The sequence below is a fragment of the Macrobrachium rosenbergii genome, chromosome 53 (assembly GCF_040412425.1).
Source record: "Macrobrachium rosenbergii isolate ZJJX-2024 chromosome 53, ASM4041242v1, whole genome shotgun sequence".
Classification (NCBI taxonomy): Eukaryota; Metazoa; Arthropoda; class Malacostraca; order Decapoda; family Palaemonidae; genus Macrobrachium; species Macrobrachium rosenbergii.
The window spans coordinates 51,484,433-51,506,081 of NC_089793.1; the positions used below are offsets into that span (position 1 = coordinate 51,484,433).

The 21,649-nt window shown below is 41.5% G+C and overlaps 2 protein-coding genes across 4 annotated transcripts in view; both read right to left on the minus strand.

The window, feature by feature from the left end:
* Nucleotides 1-890: 890 nt before the first annotated feature.
* LOC136834150 (zinc finger MYM-type protein 1-like) lies at nt 891-1,412 on the minus strand. Its single transcript, XM_067096413.1, has one exon. It carries the CDS (start codon nt 1,410-1,412, stop codon nt 891-893), a length of 522 nt encoding a protein of 173 aa, XP_066952514.1.
* A 12,257-nt stretch (nt 1,413-13,669) lies between these two features.
* The window catches only part of LOC136834457 (gastrula zinc finger protein xLCGF3.1-like), a 212,527-nt gene continuing 204,547 nt past the window's right edge, over nt 13,670-21,649 (minus strand). For all 3 annotated transcript variants that reach the window (XM_067097059.1, XM_067097060.1, XM_067097061.1), the window contains one exon: nt 13,670-16,170. In XM_067097059.1, coding sequence (XP_066953160.1) covers nt 15,248-16,096 — 849 coding nt within the window. In that variant the 5' untranslated portion in view covers nt 16,097-16,170 and the 3' untranslated portion in view covers nt 13,670-15,247. The remainder of the gene's footprint in view (nt 16,171-21,649) is intronic.

Below are 21,649 nucleotides of genomic sequence, written 5' to 3' on the forward strand. Positions count from 1 at the left end.
CTGTATATATATATATATATATATATATATATATATATATATATATATATATATATATATATATATATATATATATATATACTGTATATATAAAAAGAAATGCCACGAAGAACAGAGTGAAACAACGGAGTGGTTGCCAGGCAGTGGCGTCGTGAGGGTTGCTGGCGCCCGGGGGCAAAGTCTTTTATGGCGCCCCCAAAAGGGGGGCCCGGCCGGGGGAGGACTATTTTCATTTGAGTGTGCTAATCTTGGCAGGAAATGTTTGCCTTTATTATTGTGTTGAAAACAAAACATTCTAATTTGCATGATAATATTCTGGGACGATAGAACACAAACCGAATTTGCAAACTGAAATAGTTTATTTTACTGCAATTAATTAATCATTAGCCCTCATAAATAAATCCCAAAATGTTGATAAAATAGCTAAAATGCAGGTTATAGTAAAGCATCACAGTAACCAGTAACTCTTAATAACCAAAGACAAATGGCAAATTAAATAAATTTGAGTAAAAAAAGGAGTTAAACATTAGGGAATACAGGGGGCTAAGAAAATCATGGAAATCTACAATTTGTTGCCAGCATACAAGTTAATACTAGAAAAAAATAGAATTTGTGGTAAAAAGACCGAATAGTTATAATGCCTGAAAAGAAAACTGATAAGAACTAACTATAAACCTTACGTTTCTTTAAAGAATGTTTAACGTGCGTCAAAGTAATGAAAACAAAAGATTGAAGTGATGGATGCTTAGGATCAACCATATGCAAGGAAATAAGACGGTATAAAGGTATTAGAATGTAAAGATAATTAGATATTAACAGAAAACCTAAACAAAGAAAAGGACTGACAATGAATTGTAGGACATTAAGTATTGATGCACGTTACAATGTGTTTACAGTTTTAACTTTCTAACTTTTACAGCCGCAGATCTGTCTCTCACGTCATCAAAGTTTATTTTGTTTGCGATCTCTTGCTCTACACTTAGTACAGTTAAAGCTGACAATCTCTCTTGCCCCATGGATGTTCGCAGATGCGACAAGATAAGTTTCAACTTACTAAATGATCGCTCACAACTAGCAATTGATACTGCAATGGTCAGAAGTATCTGAAGGGCAACTCGAAGGTTTGAGAAAACACTTTCGTCCCCATATTGTACAATGAAACGAAGTAATTCCTGTGGGTTGGTGATCAGAACATCATCTCGTGTTTTAAGCAGCATTCTGCAATCTACAATTTCGCTGAACAGTTCCAAGCCATATAAGTCAGTGTCATAGAAACTTGCCACATTAATGCACCTTTCTTTGATGTATGCTTCATTGGTTGTAGATAGCAACTCCTTAATATCCAAAAGAAAGCCAAACTTTGAGTGCAAGTTATGTAGTCTGATGAACCGTTCGCCCATTTCATTATGCATTCTGTCAATAGTACCTTTTAGCAGACGTTGCATCTCATTTTCTGCTGAGAATGGGGCCTGCAGCAGTAGCAGCATCATCTCCAGTTTCACCAGGCATTTTTTTTCTCACTCTACATCGTCTGGCAATTTTCACATCCCAAGCATGATAGAGCTCCTTTGCTTTTTTGATAGATGTCTGGCAGATATCCTCCCGATTAGCAAGGAAATAAACTTGCAACGCCTGGGTATCTTGTGCTGCCTCATGGAAATTCAATTTTGGATCCTGCAGCCACTTCTGGACTCTGTCAATCTTGGTAAGTAAAATGTTCCAAAAACTTCTTAGTGCAGCAAAGAAATCAAATGTCAAAATTCTGCTCAATAGCTGTGTTGCTTCACTTCTGGTATCCGTTTCATTCAAATGACTTCCGATGGTCTCTAAAAGTTGGACCAAATCCCCCACATTTTCATGTATGGGTCGAATTGCATCAGCTCTAGCACTCCAGCGTGTTTCAGATTCAGCTTTCACAGATATAGGAAAATTCTTCTTTAATCTCTCCCATCTATAGATCGACCTTGAAAAGAAAACATACACTGCCTGCACAGTTCCAAAAAATTGACCATCACCACCTCATGACTAGCGGAATGAACCCCAGCCAAATTTAGCGAGTGGTTGTTACAGTTCACATATATTGTTTTAGGGTTCACTGTAGCAAGTCTTTGTTGTACTCCTGATTTGTGTCCAGACATGACAGCAGCATTATCATAACATTGAGAACAACGACAGTCTTCAAAAGGCAAATGATCTTTCTCCAGCTGTTGCATTACTGCATTTACCATATACTTGCTGCACCCTTTTGGCGTACTTGAATAAATCCAAGGAAACTCTCTTTCACGCAAACTGTTTTTTCTTTATGGTTTATCTCTACATATCTTATTATCTCTGACATTTGTTCCCTGTGTGCAGCATCTGGAGTGGAATCAAGCATTATACCGTAATACTTAGCTCTTCGGATGTCATTCACTAAAGTGCTTTAACAGTAAATACAATTATCTGGATGAATTAATTTTGAACTTCAGCAGACAAATATGAAGGGGACTTTGGATTGGACACTTTGTTTAAGCAGTATATCGTGATTATGCTAGCCTGAGCATGCTGAGAGGATGGTTGATGGAATACCAGGTGCTGTCCTCACGCAAAACTTACCCTTGTAATAGCCGCTTGAGACAAACTAGCAAATCGCTTCCTAGTCTAGTATTAGTAAAATTGATTTAGTCTACCTCTGGGGCCTGGGCTCTGTGGCTACCGTCTGTGCTAACTTTTTCATACCTTGATTCTCACGGCGTGTATAAAATTGTGAAACTGTGTTGACAGCTTGACAGTGTTGTGACTGACGTCTTTCTCATTCAAGAATGAAAAAAGGTTGCATACATTAAAATTTCTCACTATATTTTTCGTTGCAAAAGATAAATAAATAAAATATTTTATGTATTGATAGTAACATCAGCCTCAGCTTTATGAAATTGCAGAAATAATTGTTGTCAACAGTTTGCTATGCAAAAAAAAATGCTCACGAAAGAAAACGAAACACTAGATTGATGGGGGTAACTATCCAATTCTTTGCACTGACTCAGTCACTGAACCACTTATTTGATAAGTACGTAATAAAATTTGATAGTATAGTAATTAACACATAATGATTACATTTATATGTAATTAACACATAATGATTACATTTATATATAATGAACAATAAAGGAAGTCAATCTTCGTTAAATATAAAATATGTACTGAAAGCTCATAAAAACTTAAAGATTCTAAGTTGCTGGTTTCATCACCCCATTTCCCCCAAAATAGATGTCTTCTCAACTTCAGTTTGGCGCCCCCACAATGCTGCGCCCGGGGACATATGTCCCCCAAGGCCCCCCCCCCCAACCTCACGACGCCTCTGTTCCTAGGGGATCTGGGTGAGCTACACAATTTGTTGAGCAGCCACCACAGTGGCCAAGGAAATACATGTTCAAGCCCTGTGGGCAACGTCCTGAAGGTAAAAAGATGTGAATGTGGATTGTCTAGACCACACTCTGTCCTAATACCAGGAGAACCGACAAGTTCTTTAGGAGTGCGTGGGATGGACCAATGTCCCATACCTCGTGAGGTTTTACTCAGAATGTACTCCTGTCTACTTTGTCAGACGTGGAGTACGCTTGCTTGATAGTCTCATAAGGCCAGAAAGAGATCATGTTCTTGAACACTTCTTTCTTAGTTGAACCAGTACTAACGAAGACTCTCAGGCCTGAGATGTTGAGTCCTCATAAGAAAGTACCACAGCATTCTGACTGGATACAGTAGTATCTTGCCATGATGACTATTAACCATGTCCTTAGAGAGGGGACTGAATGGGATTCAAATCTGGTGTCAGGGACTGATGGATTCTGAGTCTGCTACGAATTCCAGGACAAACTCAAGCGTAACAGATCCTTATCTCCTTGAGTGCTTGCATCGGAGGCCACATAGCTCACCAACTCTTTTGTTGAAGTCCTCTCTTCCTGGTTGTGTGGAACAAAGAAGGATAAGAAGAAACACAGTCTTGATGGTCAATCCCTGTCGGATGACTTGTCAGGGAGGTCAAAACTGTTTGATGTTTCTTATCAGCATGTAGATCTCCCATGAGGAAGGGAGATCGATGCCCTTCAGTAGAAGGACTTGGCTAAGGGCAATTGAACACATGAAATGTACAACTGGCCTCTGTAGCCCAACAAGCTGAGATGGAGAGAAGTTTCTCTTGGCAAAGAGGGACGAGTTAGTCCACTACCTGCTGAGAGCAGCTCCCACCAGAGAGAGACCCCATCGATGACACCAACCACAGGAGACGACCCATTTCTCCTGGTACTCAGTTGCAGAGGATACGTAAGTATCCAGAAATCTCTGACACAGTGTGACAAGAAACCCGTAGCTCACACGAGACGCTGGATAGCCTCCAAGCATGAAGTGACATACCTGCCACAGACTGGTGATATTTCTCTATGTGCTGCTAGTATAGCAGGTTGTGTCAAGGGAAATCTCTTGGTACCTTGGATGGTAGAGCTAGCAGGTCTGGATACCACTTCAACATGTAGCTCCTTGGGAGCCACCAGGATCATCACATTTAGGGTGATCATGACCCTGTTGCTCACCCGATGGGTTAGACAAAATGGAGGGAAGGCGTAAGCCTCAAGATTTTTCCATGGGTGTTGAAAGGCATCTCCTATCAACGCCCATGGTACTGGAACGACAGAACAGAACACGGCAATTTCTGTTGTGTCTATCAATCGTTGGAGGTCCCAAAGATTGGAAAATCTTCTGAAATGTCTGGGTTTAGGGGCCAAGTCCCAATCACCTGACCCAGGTGACTGAGCTTGTCTGCCATTACATTCCAGTCCTCCAGAATGTACCTGGTTAACAGCTCCACCAGTGTGCAACCACCCACTTGTACACTTGCACCACCAACATGTAGAGTTGAAAGGAAGCCAGTTACTACACTTGCTTGCTGACATATGCTACTATCGTGGGGATGAGGGTACTGATGCTCATCAGCACCCAAAGAGTGCCCCATCATTTGATCCTGAAACTCTTGAAGAGCTAAGGAAGCTGTCTTGAGTTCCAGGATATTGATGCGGAGGTGTTTGTTGTTCTGGTTCCACTCACCTGGAGGCAGCAACTCTCCCAGGTGTGCGCCTCACCCCTCAGTTGATGCACCTGAGTACAGGAGCATGATGGGAGGGGGAGTGTAAAGAGACAATCAAAGCTTCCTGTCATCTAGCGACGAGGCTAATTCCCGACTCACTTCCTCCCAGGGAGGAATGGAAAGGAATAAAGAGTTCTTTATCAGAAACCAGAACTCCTGCATTCTCCACTGAAGAGAACAAAGGTGAAGCCACTCATGAGGGCTCAGCTTTCCCAAGGACTACAGGTGAAAGAAAACGACTCTCCACTGTCAAGTTGGTTGTTCCTGTCGAGCAAGGAATAACTGCACTCTTTTCTGACTTGCTGACATGAGACTGAAGCCGTAACACCAGCATGTCTGGACACTAAGTGTTCTGCTTGAGTGTGAGATCAGGCTTCAAACTCGGATGAGGCTGTCAAGTCCCGGCAAATTAGATAAGTCATCTCTTGTCCCCAGACAAATATGCATCCTAATGAGTACTAACTGTACCATCTTCAGCAATGCCTTCACCTCTTCCCAAGGGCGAGGTTGAAGATGAGCCAGGAATTGAAGTCTGGAAGTGGACCGCACATTGAAGAGGGGTGGCTGGAACTTGAAGGTTTCCGGGCAGTACAGTGCCATGTTGCTTCATAAATCGTCAGGTACCCCCTTTTTCAACAGCGGAAGGCAAAAAAGAATGCTGCCCTTATTGTCCTTCCCCTTTCCTCATACCTTTGCCCCTTCCCAGGGCAGACAGGGGGCTAAAAGGAGAACTACTACACACCTTCCTGGTAGGGTAGAAGACTGGGTGTACCTTCGTGGGACCTTAGAAACCTGGGGCTTCCTCAGAACCAGAGAGGAAGAAACAGTCTTAGACACAGACTTCTAAGACTGGCAACAAGGGCGCAGCCTTGAGAGGCTGCGCTCTCGCAGCCTTGAGAGGCCGCGCTCTCGCAGCCCCCAAAACGCAAGACCCCAGAGGAGAATGCGAATCGGTTCCCGCCCAAGGGCGGGAAGAGCCAATGAGAGAAACTTGTCTCCCAAAAGACAGTCAGTCCCTTAGAAGTCCCACAGGGCTCCCGAAAGGAACCCCCTCCCTGCTTCTTCTGGTGTTCACACCGATAGGATTGAGACATCAGGCCAACCAAGCACTGGTAAGCACTCAGGGAGCGCTTGTAGTGCCGGCAGGAAGAGCTGAGACACCTAGGTGCCTCAGCCCTCTCTCGCACTGCTCCCGAACTGGGTTGGGGAGAGTACTCTCCAGACAAGATCGGGATACTCGAAATTCCACAGAATCTTGAGCACTTGGGGTGGCTCTCGAACAAGCGCCCGAAGCAGCACCCATCTTAAAGGCGGAGCCTCTAGAACAAATTGGTTCCTGGACCTGAAGGTCAGGAGGAGCCAACAAGAGACCCACTGCCTCCTTGGAAGGAGGCAGTCCCTAGATGTCCAAGGACATCAAGGGGAAAGAAGCAGCCTTCCTCTCCTTTGACTGACAGAGGTCTATCCGGTTCCTGGGACACCCTCGAACCTCGGGAGAGGAAGGGAAGAGGCAGCAGAAGGCAAAATCGAAGATAAGCTGAAGAAGACGGCAGCTACTTCTACAGGGCGACTTCCTTCACCTTCATTCCGACATCTACAGGATGGTGGACACGAAACATAGTAACCTTCAGGCCAGCTAGGCAGGATCACAATGGAAGCGGCCCAGGACACGACCACCAGGAGAAGCAGCAGGCATGATCAGAACAGCTGATGCAGGAGCTACAGAAGCGGTTGGAAGGCAGGAGCTACAGCAGTGACAGGAACGATCAGGACAGCTGCGGCATGAGACCAGGAAGAGCCACCTGCAGACTGTCGCCAAGTCAACAGGAGCATAACACAGGAAACAGCAGGAGCAGATGGACCACAGATAAGCCAGAGGCAGTGCCTAGGGCGGGAACAGAGTCGGAACGATCCCGACGTGGAACTGATGTAATGATAGCGAGGAGAATATTAGTTAGGTATAGTGTAAATATAAAGGAGAGAAAAAGAAATGAGAGGGAACCATTAATAGACAACTGATAGTCAGAGAGAGAGAGAGAGAGAGAGAGAGAGAGAGAGAGAGAGAGAGAGAGAGAGAGAGAGAGAGAGAGAATAACGAAGCATGGAACATTCTGTAGCCGTAATCTCACGCCGCAGTCGTAACAAAAATGCCTACCTGTCTCACCTGTGAGCTGACCTTTCAACTTTGCTGGAACCTGAAGACTTCCAGTGACATCATTAGATCCACCCATGAAAGAGGGAATTAAGTCAATTAATCACACCCAAAGGGACATCGTTAGATAATCTCCAACCATTAAAGATGTCTACAAGGCGGAACAGAGGCTATTGCCCGCCTGTTGGTGGGATGGACATTTTCCTATGAAGAACCTTCAATAAGCAAGCATAAAGGGAGAGAGAAGCAGATAGATAGAGAAGCACAGAAGGGAAGAGCAAGGGCCTAATGGAGTGAGGTCGAGAGCCTCACCAGTTGTGGGTTAAGATACAAGGCTCATACTTCGATTCACTTAACTTGTATATATAATGTATTCTTTACTAGTGTGTTAATGAAGTAAGAAAACTGCACTGTGTCTTCCTAAGCCTCCTGGGACTCTAACAACAAACAAAGCCAGAAACGAATAAAACAAATAAAAAGAAAAGAACATCATGACACTATGCCATTCCAACCAGGTACTGTGGTCAATTTTGAACAACACTGTATGAACATCAGGACTCCTTCATGCAAATATATCCCAACTGAGATATCCAGCCAACTACTGATGTGCCTACAATGCTCACTGTCAACCTGAAAGAAAAAGCAAAGATGATTAGTACAGGGAGACTCCTCTCGCTTCAAGGAGGACTGCCCTATGCAGCAAGAGGAGGCCCCGAGAAGAGATCGCCGACTACTCTCGCCCATCCCCCCCTCCCCACAGTCTTCACCCAACGAGTGAGCAAAGAGGGCAAGGGAGAGAGATCTCTCTTGAAGGAGAGATAAGGAAGAACCTACAAGGAGAGAGAGGGAAGGAGGGGAGGCCACCATGGAAGCGAAACTTACTGACGACGCCCGCAACCTCCCCGCCGGGCAACTCTCCATAGCGCAGGTGGCAAAAACAACTCAGCACAAGTAGAAAGGAAGTAGTCATGCCCTTGTACATAGAGGGTGGGAGCCCAAGAAGGGGAGCGCACTTGTTACGTCCCAATCAATGTAGGGGAGCAAAGATGTTACGTCCCAATCTAATATCTCCGAACGTACAGGGGAACGCCTTCAGTATCTAAATAAAGGGTTACTGGAAGAGAAGCATTACCACTCAGTTACGCCCCTCTAAATACGCCCTTGGCCATCAAACCCAAGACACAGACCCAGGGGAACGACGGCTTGCAAGGCTATCACAAATCGTGGGTGTGCATATTAATAAATATCAAAGACACGTAATATATACACAAAAATACGGAAAGATCCCACTGGGATAATAAAGGGATTAACGACAGTTGGGCAAAGAGATCCAAAACCACGTCTGCAATGCATGACGGCCGAAAGCAAAGCTGGAATGTTTACATCTGGGCAGGCGGGTATTCCCCACCTACCTGATGGTAGTTACTGCCTAACCACCTTGTTCAAGAGTTTAATGGCCGTGTCCAGCTTTGCCATAAGTAATTCCTAATGTAAAGGATCGACGGTTTGAATATCGTGGTCGGAACAAAATGACATGCTCAAGTTCTACGTGGAGGCTGGGAAGGAATTGGAACTGACGGCCAAGCCCTGAGGGATTGGGTCCGAAAGAAGCTAAACGGGGCCAAGGAGGAAACGGAGAAAGAAAGGATAGCACAGGAGAAACGGGAAGAGGTGGAAAGACAGGAGAAAGAAAGGATAGCACAGGAGAAACGGGAAGAGGTGGAAAGACAGGAGAAAGAAAGGATAGCACATGAGAAACTGGAAGAGGCAGAAAGACAGGAGAAGGAGAAAGGATAGCACAGGAGAAATGGGAAGAGGCAGAAAGACAGGAGAAGGAGAAAGAAAGGCAGGAGAAGGAGAAAGACAGACAGGAGAGGGAGGAAGGAAGGGCGCATCAGCTCGCAGTGGCAGTCCAAGGCGTGCACAACACACCAATGCCCTCTCCACATTTGACTCTCAGGGTGTAGGCTCCTCGTAGGAAAATGGGATGAAGCTGAGCTTGAAGCCTGGCTTGGCCATGTCGAGTAGGTCCTGAAGACCTATCAACCATCTCTCTCTCCTGCAGAAGTATCCTTAATCCTCAGAAAGCACCTTGAAGGAAAGGGTGCCATCGCCTTCACCGCTCTCCCAGCGGGTGACCAAGGAAATCTCGCCCTCGTCCGCCAAGCTATCACCAAAGCCTTTGAGATTACTCCTGACTGTTGGAGAAAAAGATGGAGAAGCATGCCAAAGGAAGTGGGCCAGAACTGGTCTAAGTGGATCTTCAAAAGAGCTGCCTTCAAAGGTGGCTAAGTACTCACAAAGCCACTAATGCGGACGACATCCTTGAGCTCTTCCAGCTTGAGGACTTCCTATCCTATGCTCCACCAGCCCTGGCTACCTATCTATGTGATAAGGCTCCTAAGATGGTGACTGAGTGCTGTCGTTGGGCTGACAGCTGTGACACTAACCATCTTCATCTTAGCTCTCACGGGCGCAAGCTCTACTTCTCCTCACCTACTGCAATCAGCTCTCAGCAGCAGCACAAGAACGGGCACCACCCTAAGAAACCAGTGTGTGATCATTGCAAGAAATTCGGGCATTCCACTGAGCAGTGCCACCTAAAGGCTGAAAATCAGCCAGAGTTCCTCTAAATTCTGCAAAGGGACCATGTCCAACTAAGCCAAACCCAGCCACTGGGTGAAAACGAAAAGGCCTGATCCCTCCACCAGGACAGTGCCACACAAAGACCACAGTGCAAATTACTGAACAGCCTGTAAGGCTTATGGGTACTCCACCCTATGGGGAAAATGCCCTTCTAAAGTAGCTACACCCACCATTGCCCTGGCGGTGACAAACCCTAAGGCCTTAGGCCCTCCTGCCGAAGGTCCCATATTCATGGCACCTCCTCGAGGTCTCTACTCCGCACACCAGGTCACCGCATTCGATGACACTGGTGCGCAAATCTCCCTCGTAAGGGAAGACAAGGTCCCCCATGGGGCTACCATTGACAAACATCAGCTCACTACCATAGAAGGATTCAATCACATGAAGACGATTCTCCCAGCTGTCAAATTGAGGGTCACAAGACCCCACCGATCAAAACTCTGCACTCTTGCAGTAGTTCCCTCCTTTCCAGGAGACTATGACATCCATTAACTTGTTTGGGGTCTTTCAATCTTACTGACTGGGTTTCCTGTAATGTGTCTAAAACAGTCTCTCAAAATGTTTCACAATTTTTCACACTACATTTAAAGTGGTAGCAGGACATAAGCAGTGGTCCTGTCTGCTCGCTGAATAGCAAAGCCTTTATTATCATAAAGTCTTTTGGCAGCATCTTTGAATCTTGCAATTCTTTGACTCGTACATTTCCTTCTTGTTCCAACTTGAATATATTTTCAAAAGGGACAACTCCCAACCTCTTCTTCAGAAGATCCAGTTTTCTTTTCATATAATTCTATTCAATGATTGCTATAATATTTACCATGGATGCCTTAAGGACCATCAGATTGAGGGGTGTAAAGGCAATTCTGACTACTTAGTAATTTTGACCAAGTTGAATTAGATACAATAAATATCCTATAGGTAATATTATATACAAACAAAATTTTTTATGGTTATTGTTTATATTTTTTATACAACAACAACACTTTTCCCTGAGAGTATTTTATAATGCCAAGAAAAGACAGATTATAATTTATTGATCTGAAAAAAAGAGTGTCAAGCTGGAAGGGGATGAAAAAAAAAAGCGTTAATTTCAGTGCGATGAATGAATAAACAATATGGGGATTCATTAGAGTGAAAATTTTCTATACAATTTTCATAATGAGAGTGCAGTCTTAAATGTTTATTCTCCATATAGTTTTCCTTGCCTTCCATTCATCTGCAGCAACCGTTTGAAGATCTAAGTGATCAGTTAAATCACTTTCACAAGCTAGCAGCATCAGACAATGTAAACGTTTTCCTTTTGTTCGGTTTCGCAAATAAGTTTTTAATAGCTTCAGCCTGCTAAATGACCGTTCACTTTTACACTACTGAAGGTGGTACAGTCAAAAACAATTTGAAAACTTTTTGACAGATAGAGAAATAAATTATGTTCTTTATGAGCTCTTAATGCAAAATCTGTACAGATGGTTTTCTGATCTACTTCAGGATGCTGCTCCACATACTCAGAAAATAAGTCCTGAAAACTTCTAATTCAACAGACAATGATTTGGTGTCGCCTAATTCACAGGGGTACGATTCCGACCAAATTTTAAGGCTTCTGTAAAAGCTTTCTTTGTCACTGACAGTTACATTAGGATTGGGAACTTTGAAAAAGATCTGAATGAGGACCTGAAATTTTCATATTTTGAAGCTAACACGCTTATCATCATATCTAACACTCCATTCATTTCCTTTCTGTAATATGATAACAAATTGAACTCAGCACTTGAATCAGGACTGTCATCTAGTCTTTTGGGCAGTTTGCTCTTTTGGTACACTCTTCAATTCACACACTCATACACACACACACTATACAGGTGTGTATTTAAACAACAAATACCGTCTATTTTTGACCAACTCAAAATCAACACTGAGGGGGTAGCCGGCCCCCATCCTTCGCCTCAAGCCGGGCCATCCCTGATGTTATATCTTTTGATGCAGTTATCATTCATTGCTTTGGGCATTACAGTAAATCAAAAGTTTTTGAATAATGCATATAACTGCAGATTTCTTCCCTTTTAAAGGATAAACTTTGTGTAATTTTTACTGGAATGGTGATCCATGCAAACAGTTCATCTATATATTATGTATAATAATAATAATAATAATAATAATAATAATAATAATAATAATAATAATAATAATAATACAGAATTAACCATTTGATATTCATGGAGGACACCAAGCTGTATGGTAAGAGCATCAAGGAAACAGATACCCTAATCCAGACTGCAAGAATTACATCTGGGGACATCAGGATGGAGTTTGGAATAGAAAAATGTGCCTTGGTCAACATACAAAAGGGCAAAGTAACAAGGACTGAAGGGATAAAGCTACCAGACAGGAATAGCACCAAACACATAGATGAGACAGGATAAAAATACCTGGGAATAATAGGAAAGGATATAAAACACCAATAGATGAAGGACACAATCAGCAAAGAATATGCGCTGAGACTTAAGGCAATACTCACGTCAAAACTCAACGCCGGAAACATGACGAATGCCATAAACACATGGGCAGTACAGTAATCAGATACAGCACAGGAGTAGTGGAGTGGACGAAGGCTGAACTCCGCAGCAGACCAGAAAACTAGAAAACACATGACAATACACAAAGCACTACACCCAAGAGCAAATACAGAGACTATATGTAACACGAAAGGAAGGGGGGAGAGGGCTACTAAGCATAGAGGGCAGTGTCGACATCGAGAGCAGAGCACTGGGGAAATATCTGAAAACCAGTGAAGACGAGTGGCTAAGGAGTGCATGGGAAGAAGGACTGATAAAAGTAGACGAAGGCCCAGAAATATACAGTCAGGAGAATGAAAAACAGAACAGAGGAATGGCACAACAAACCAATGCATGGACAGCACATGAGACAGACAAAAGAACTGGCCAGCAATGAAACATGGCAACGGCTACAGAGGGGAGAACCCAAGAAGGAAATAGAAGGAATGCTAACAGCGGCACAAGATCAGGCCTTAAGAACCAGATATGTCCAAAGAACAATAGATGGAAATAACATCTCACCCATATGCAGGAACTGCAATATGAAAGACGAGACCATAAACTACATAGCAAGCGAATGTCCGGCGTTTGCACAGAACCAGTACAAAAAGAGGCATGATTCAGTAGCAAAAGCCCTCTACTAGAGCCTGTGCAAGAAACACCAGTTAGCTTGCAGTAATAAGTGGTACGAACACCAACCTGAGGGAGTGATAGAAAGCAATCAGGCAAAGATCCTCTGGGACTATGGTATCAGAACACACAGGGTGATGTGTGCCAAAAGACCAGACGTGATGTTGACTGACAAAATCAAGAGGAAAGTATCACTCATTGATGTCGCAAAACCATGGGACACCAGAGTAGATGAGAAAGAAAGAGAAAAAATTGAAAAGTATCAAGACCTGAAAATCGAAACAAGAAGGATATGGAACATGTCAGTGGAAACTGTACCCATAATCATAAGAACACTAGGCACAATCCCAAGATCCCTGAAAAGGAATCTGGAAAAATTATTTGCTGAAGTAGCTCCAGGACTCATGCAGAAAAGTGTGCTACTAGAAACAGCACACATAGTGAGAAAAGTGATGGACTCCCAAGGAGGTAGGATGCAACTTGGAACCCCACACTATAAAAACCACCCAGTCGAACAGGATGACTGTGATAATCCAAAAAAAAAAAAAAATAAATAATGATAGTAATAATAATTAATACTGTAATAAGATATTTATTTTGGCTCAGGGCCATATACATGGGATATACAAAGTGGATACAGTACAATATACACAATCCAGATATGTGAAATAAAATTATAAAAATGATAATTGGCAATATCCACACAGTTACTGAAGGTGGCAGCAAAAATAGTAATTATCAGAATGGTAATGACAGTACTGTGCTAATATTGAGAACAGTACTAAAAATATAAAAAAAATGGTAACAATTAGAAACAGATTGCATAATAACAGCTTAAAAAAAATAAATTACTTTAATCATTTACCAAACAAGTCCTATCTCAACACGTCAGACTGGTTAGCTTAATTAAATCAGAATACAGTAATACAGCACTTTCATCATTTACAAGGAAATTCCTGTTTCAACACTCCTGACTGGTTAGCTTATAACAGATTATAATAATACAATAGTTTATTCAGTCCACTGTGTCCAGTGGGCTAATATAAAGCATTAGGATTTACTTATGCTTTATCACATTCTTTGTAGAATATTAAAACCAAGAACATAGCGAAAAGTAATCAAATAAAACTGCATGACATTTCACTGAAATATTCAAGCTTACAACTTCATATACAGGTGCATATGCATAATGCTAAATAACAAAAGTAAGAAATATTCATGTCACCCAATGACAAAACTAATTCTTAATTTAGAAATCGTACAAAAAGTACATGTGAACATGAAAAGTGAAGTAGACACCAGAAAATTTCTTAACCTAGTACTGAACAGTGTTCATTGAGTACAACTGTAAACAAAAGAAAAACTAAAAATGTATACAGTACATGACTTCTTTCTAGTATGAGTTTTCACACACCTTTTGAGACACCTTGATTCAAAATATCTCCTTTGGCATTTATGAGATGTGAATGGCTTCTCTCCAATATGGGTTCTCATAATGGTTTTGAGGGCAGAAGAATACCAGAAACCTTTTTGGCATTCAGTACATTTAATTGCCCTCTAAATATTATGCATTTCCCTGAGTAATCTCAAAATATTTGAAATTGTCTAACATTTTTGATATTAGGACTGGAGAATGTCCTCTCTCTGCAATGATTTGCAATGTGTAGTTTGAGAATTTCAGAATTAGAAACACTACCTGGACAAAGATCAAGAATACAGTTTCCATCTAGTATGAATTTCGTGTGTTTTGAGATAACTTGAACCAGAAAAACTTCTTTGACATACAGAGCAAGTGAATGATTTCTATCTTGTATGAATTTTCATGTGTGTTTTGAGATGACTTTGATGAGAAAATTTCTTTGACATACAGAGCAAGTATATGGTTTCTCTCCTGTATGAGTTCTCATGTGTCTTTTGGAGATGACTTAAACTAAGATAACTTCTTTGACATACAGAGCAAGTGAATGGTTTCTCTCCTGTATGGTTTCTGATGTGCATTTTGAGACTTTCAGAATGAGTAAAACTACTTTGACATACTGAGCAAGTGAATGGTTTCTCTCCTGTATGAGTTTTCATGTGTCTTTTGAGATGACTTTGTGAGAAAACTTCTCTGACATATAGAGCAAGTATATGGTTTCTCTCCTGAATGAGTTCTCATGTGTGTTTTGAGATGACTTTGTGAGAAAAGTGTCTTTGGCATATAGAGCAAGTATACGGTTTCTCTCCTGTATGAGTTCTCATGTGTCTTTTGAGATGACTTAAACTAAGATAACCTTTCTGACATACAGAGCAAGTGAATGGTTTCTCTCCTGTATGACTTCTAATGTGTATTTTGAGACTTTCAGAATGAGTAAAACTACTTTGACATACTGAGCAAGTGAATGGTTTCTCTCCTGTATGAGTTCTCATGTGTCTTTTGAGATGACTTAAACTAAGATAACCTCTCTGACATACAGAGCAAGTGAATGGTTTCTCTCCTGTATGACTTCTAATGTGTATTTTGAGACTTTCAGAATGAGTAAAACTACTTTGACATACTGAGCAAGTGAATGGTTTCTCTCCTGTATGAGTTCTCATGTGTCTTTTGAGACTACCTAAGACAGAAAAACTTCTTTGACATACTGAGCAAGTGAATGGTTTCTCTCCCACATGAGTTTTCATGTGGGATTTCAGGTGTCGTGTCTGTGAAAATGTCTTTTGGCATTCAGCACATGTTATTCGCTTCCCTGCTGTGCTGCTTCTCTTTGAAAATACTTCTTTTCTACCCAAATGTCTATTTTCTTCTGCAATACAGATCTTCTTTCCGCTTTCATCATCACAGCTTGGAGAGCTGTCCTCGTACTTAATAGATTTGGATGAAGAGTTATCATCAAATTCACTATGATAGAAAAATTCTGGTTCTGCCTTGACTTCTAAGAAAGGATCTGCATATAAAGAGTCTTCATCTGTGTTTTCAGTAAGATCCTCCTCCAAATTCTCCTTCTCCTCTTTGATTAACAGCATTTCCACAGGATGTTCAACGTACAATACTCACTCCTAGTTAGGATCTGATGAAATTTTTCTCTGTTTGGAATACTCTGAAATAAAATAAAAAACAAACCTGAGAAAAACATGTTTTGAATATCACCGTTGATAAAAAACAATGAATAAGAGATTCAAAATAATTTCATGCTTTAAAGTATGTGCTTTTTTCAACTAAAATAAGCATCGTCTGGAAAAACAAATATCACAATGCAGTGATCATTTGGACACAATCTGTCTCAAAAGAAACACAACAGCCCTGGATTCTGTTTGGAATCAACAAATTTATTCAAGCCAAAGTTGGTTGGCAATTCAACCAGCTTCTGCCTTTACCACAAATTCCCGACTTACTCTAATTTTGAAAATCATATGAACAGCATCTTTCCTTAATGAGTTGTGAGTATTATAAATCTATTTACAGAAGAATGACTTTTCTTATACAAATTGCATGTGCATTTTGAGGTGGTTCTAATGAAAAGGCTACTTGGACACCCAGTGCATATAAATAATTTCTATCTAGTATGAGTTTTCAGTTCTTATACAAATTGCATGTGCATTTTGAGGTGGTTCTAATGAAAAGGCTACTTGGACACCCAGTGCATATAAATAATTTCTATCTAGTATGAGTTTTCATGTGCCTTTTGAGAACATGGGATACAGAAAAACTCCTTCAGCATAGGTGAATGGGTTCTCTCCAGTATGGGTTCTTAAATGTACTTTGAGAGAAGAGGAATGATACAAACCTTTTTGGCACTCAGTGCAAGTGAAAGGCCCATCTCCAGTATGAAATTTCATGTGTAATTTCAGGCTATTCAAATGTGTTCAACTTTTTCGACATTCAGAACAAGCGAATGGCTTCTCTCCAGTATGATTTCTGATGTGTATTTTGAGACTGTCAGAATGAGAAAAACTGTTTGCATAAAGAGCAAGTGAATGGTTTCTGCCCTGTACGAGTTCACATGTGGAACTGGAGATGTCTTGAAATGGTAAAGCTTCTTTGCATATGAGGGAAGTAAATGGTTTCTCTCCTGTAAGAGTTTTGATATGCACTTTCAGATTAATGGAGGGACAAAAATTACTTTGACATACATAGCATGTGAATGATTTCTCTCCAGTGTGAATTCTCATGCAAATGTTGAGAAGATTTAAGTGAGTAAAAGTACTCTGGCATACAGTGCAAATATATGGTCTCTCTCCAGTATGGATTCTTATGTGGATTCTGGGATGACTCAAGTGAGAAAAAGTACTGTGACATTCTGCACAAGTTATTGGTTTCCCCACTGTCATGTAAATGTAAATTACTTAGGATATATTTTTTAAATCAGCCATGAAGTTTAATTATTGTTCTCTTTATAAAGTATCTTTGTGTGTTTATTTTATGCGATGTGTTTGCGTATCGTATGATAATTTTAGAGTGTTGTCGTTACTTCTTCAATAGTTAATTATCTGAACAACCCTATTAACTCCTTTTGTTATTATTTAGTTTCACGGAGTGTGAGTGACGGTCCAGGTGTTACGCCTGGGATGAGTATCGCCTGCTGGAGTCAGTTCGGGCTGTATCGACATACCAGAAGGACTTTTGCAGCAGCTAGCCTGGAATATATATATTTTCGTCAAATCTACGTTTTGAGAAGATTTTCTATATATTCCATTGAAATTCCGACAACTGTGCGTGAAGAGCCACCTGCGGTATATATATATTGATCACGGCTTTTCTTCTTGTAGCCTTAAGGGACTTGTGTCACTTTGCGACCTCCCTGCCTTTTCCCCCATTGGAGGAGTCCGGCGGGTAGACAGGGCTGGCGCTGGATCCCAGCTTTGTAGGAGAGGCTTTAGCTGTGACTTGGCTTTGAGGGTCTTGGAACTGCTGCACGTCTGGATTGTCGGAGCCCGTTAGAGGAGGCTAGTAGGGAGGCTAGCATTAGGTAAGGTGTAAACTTTTGGTTTCCTTCGGGGAACTCTTCGCATTTGTCGTTCTCCACCTGATGCCTAGTACTCCCTTGTTTTGCTGACTGATAGTCTCGAGAAACCCAGGGACGTTCAGTGTACATTTCCCAGAGAAAAGGTGTAGTGGAAAGGTTCCACCAGACTCTGAAGTCTATATTGAAGAAATATTGCTATGAGCGGGGAGAGGATTGGGATAAGGGGCTTCCCTTTGCTCTCTTTGCTATCCGTAATCACCCCAACTCTTCCCAGGGTGTAGCTCCGTCGGACTTGGTTTTTGGACACAAGATCCGAGGTCCTTTGGAAATTTTCCATGAATTGTTGGAAACCGGTCAAAAGGGCGAAAAAAGTGTGGGACAGGTGGTGGATGACTTAAGACAAAATCTGTCCGTAGCTTGAAGTTTGCCAAAGAGAATTTGTCCTCCTGTAAACAACTATGAAATGTAACTTTGATAAAAAGTAAGTGTCACGTTCCTTTGAACCAGGAGAATTGGTATTAGTTCTGAGCACAGACCCTGATAACTTCCTTGAGCCCAGGTTTAAGGGGCCTTGGAAGGTCTTAAGGAAGTTATCAGATGTCAATTATGAGATTGAAGCTCCTGGTACTCGGAGGAAGTGCCGTATTTTTCACATAAATCGTTTGAAATCTTATGCAACTAGTAGGCCAGACCCTTTGTCCATAGTTTATGAACCAGTTACTAGTATTGTAGACCCTGTTAGTGACATTGAAGATGACTTGTTGGATCAGGTGTCCTCAGATGCTCTTGGTAATAATCTGCAGAATTTAGAAAATTTTAAAACTGGTTTAGAGCATTTGGAGACATCTCAGCGGAATGATATGTTAAAATTAATAAAAGCTTTTCCAGACTTATTTCAGGACTCTCCGGGTCGGACGAGCTTACTCCATCATGATGTTGATGTGGGCAGTGCTTTGCCAGTTAAGCAGAGTCCATATCGTTTGAACCCTGAGAAACGTGCAATAGTAGAGGAGAAATTAAATACATGTTGGAGCATGACCTCGCCCAACCTTCGGTCAGTCCTGGAGTTCTCCTGTAGTCCTAGTGAAGAAACCGGATGGTAAGTTCCGTATGTGTGTAGATTATAGGAAGGTGAACGCCAGTACAGTAAATGACTCTTTCCTCTCTCCCTCGGATTGAAGATTGTCTCGATCAGATAGGACCTTCCAAATTTATTACCAAGTTAGATTTATTAAAGGGTTACTGGCAAGTTCCCCTATCTGATCGACCCCGTGAAATCTCTGCTTTTGTAACACCCTTCGGGCTATATGAATGCAAGGTTATGCCCTTTGGTATGAAAAATGCTGCCTGTACCTTCCAGCGTTTAATGAATAGGGTTATTTGTGGACTGGAAGGTACTGAGATTTATATTGATGACCTTGTAGTTCATAGTAATGACTGGCAAACCCATATAGTTAGGTTAAAGAAGGTGTTTGAGGCCTTGCAGCTGCAGGTCTAGTTGTGAACCTCGGAAATGTGAGTTTGGCAAAGCTAAAGTTATTTATTTGGGTCATGAGATTGACAGGTCAAGTAATTTTTCAAACAAGCCAATCTTGAGGTTTATTGCATTGAAGAGGCCGTGTAATGTTAGAGACGGTGTAGAGTGTTAGGTATGATGGGTTACTACCGCAGGTAAAAGAGGCGTTCAACTTCTCTGACATTGCACAGCCTTTAAATTTATTAAAGAAAGGTCAGAAGTTTTTTACTTGGTCTTCTGAATGTGAAGAGTCCTTTCTGAAATTAAAAATGATGTTAGTGTCCAATCCTATATTGACTTCCCCTAATTTTCAGAAGCCCTTCATTATTGCCGTGGATGCCAGTGATGTTGGGATGGGTGGAGTTTTATTTCAACGTGGTGAGGATGATGTAGTACGCCCTGTCTCTTACTATAGTCGTAAGTTGCTGACGGCAGAAAGGAAGTACTCCACTATTGAGAAAGAGGCCCTCGCCTTGGTTCGGACACTGACTCATTTTAAGCCATATGTGACCAACTTTTCATTCCCTGTAGAGATCTGGACTGATCACAACCCATTGACATTTATAGAGAGGATGAAGGGCTCCAATCAAAGAATCTTGCGTTGGGCCCTACAACTGCAGGAGTTTAATCTAGTCATTAAACATATTAAGGGAGCCGATAATTGTATTCCTGATACTCTTTCCCGATTGTAGGATCTTGTCCCTCCTCTCTGTTACCTTGGTCTCTGAAATTTTCTCCAATGGTTGGTATATATATACTTTATGCTCAATTGATCTATGACCCCTTTTGTGGACTATGGTTTGGTTACTTACATGTATTGAGCAGAATTTGGCTCATTATTTTATTGCACATTCTTTTTCAGGTGTTGGGTATAATTTAACTCGAATATATGAATCTCAGTTCTCAATTTCTTTTATTGGCTCGGTTGATTGAATGTACTTACCTTATACTTTAACTTAAGTCTGTAGTTTTTTTTTTTTTAGGTGATGTATTTATTAGCCTGATTATGACATTTAGTAGCAAATTGTGTTAATGGTTGATAGTTTAGTTAAGGAAAAAAAAATTCTATTTAGTGAATAAATTTTTTTTTGTTTGTGGGAGGAAGGTGTCATGTAAATGTAAATTACTTAGGATATATTTTTTTAAATCAGCCATGATCGAGTTTAATTATTGTTCTCTTATAAAGTATCTTTGTGTGTTTATTTTTATGATGTGTGTTGATCGTATGATAATTTTAGGAGTGTTGTCGTTACTTCTTCAATAGTTAATTAGCTTGAACAACCCTATTAACTCCTTTTGTTATTATTTAGTTTATGAGTGTGAGTGACGGTCCAGGTGTTACGCCTGGGATGAGTATCGCCTGCTGGAGTCAGTTCGGGCTGTATCGACATACCAGAAGGACTTTAAATTGCAGCAGCTAGCCTGGAATATATATATTTTCGTCAAATCTACGTTTTGAGAAGATTTTCTATATATTCCATTGGAAATTCCGACTCGATTGTGCGTGAAGAGCCACCTGCGGTATATATATATTGATCACGGCTTTCTTCTTGTAGCCTCGCAGGGACTTGTGTCACTGTCGCACCTCCCTGCCTTTTCCCCGTTGGAGGAGTCCGCGGGTAGACAGGGCTGGCGCTGGATCCCAGCTTTGTAGGAGAGGCTTTAGCTGTGACTTGGCTTTGAGGGTCTTGGAACTGCTGCACGTCTGGATTGTCGGAGCCCGTTAGAGGAGGCTAGTAGGGAGGCTAGCATTAGGTAAGGTGTAAACTTTTGGTTTCCTTCGGGGAACTCTTCGCATTTGTCGTTCTCCACCTGATGCCTAGTACTCCCTTGTTTTGCTGACTGATAGTCTCGAGAAACTCCAGGGACGTTCAGTGTACATTTCCAGGAATGACCAAGGATTGGGTTAGATAACCCCTGATTATATATGAACCCTATAGATATATACATATAACTATATTGTTATGGTGTGGGTCATAATTACAGGTTAAAATAATTTCCCTGATTTTGATATTGATTTACTGTATTTGCATGTTTAGCTCTGTTATTTAGGTAGGTAATTTTAAGGTTTTCTACCTTGCATTTGCCTTCTTTCTT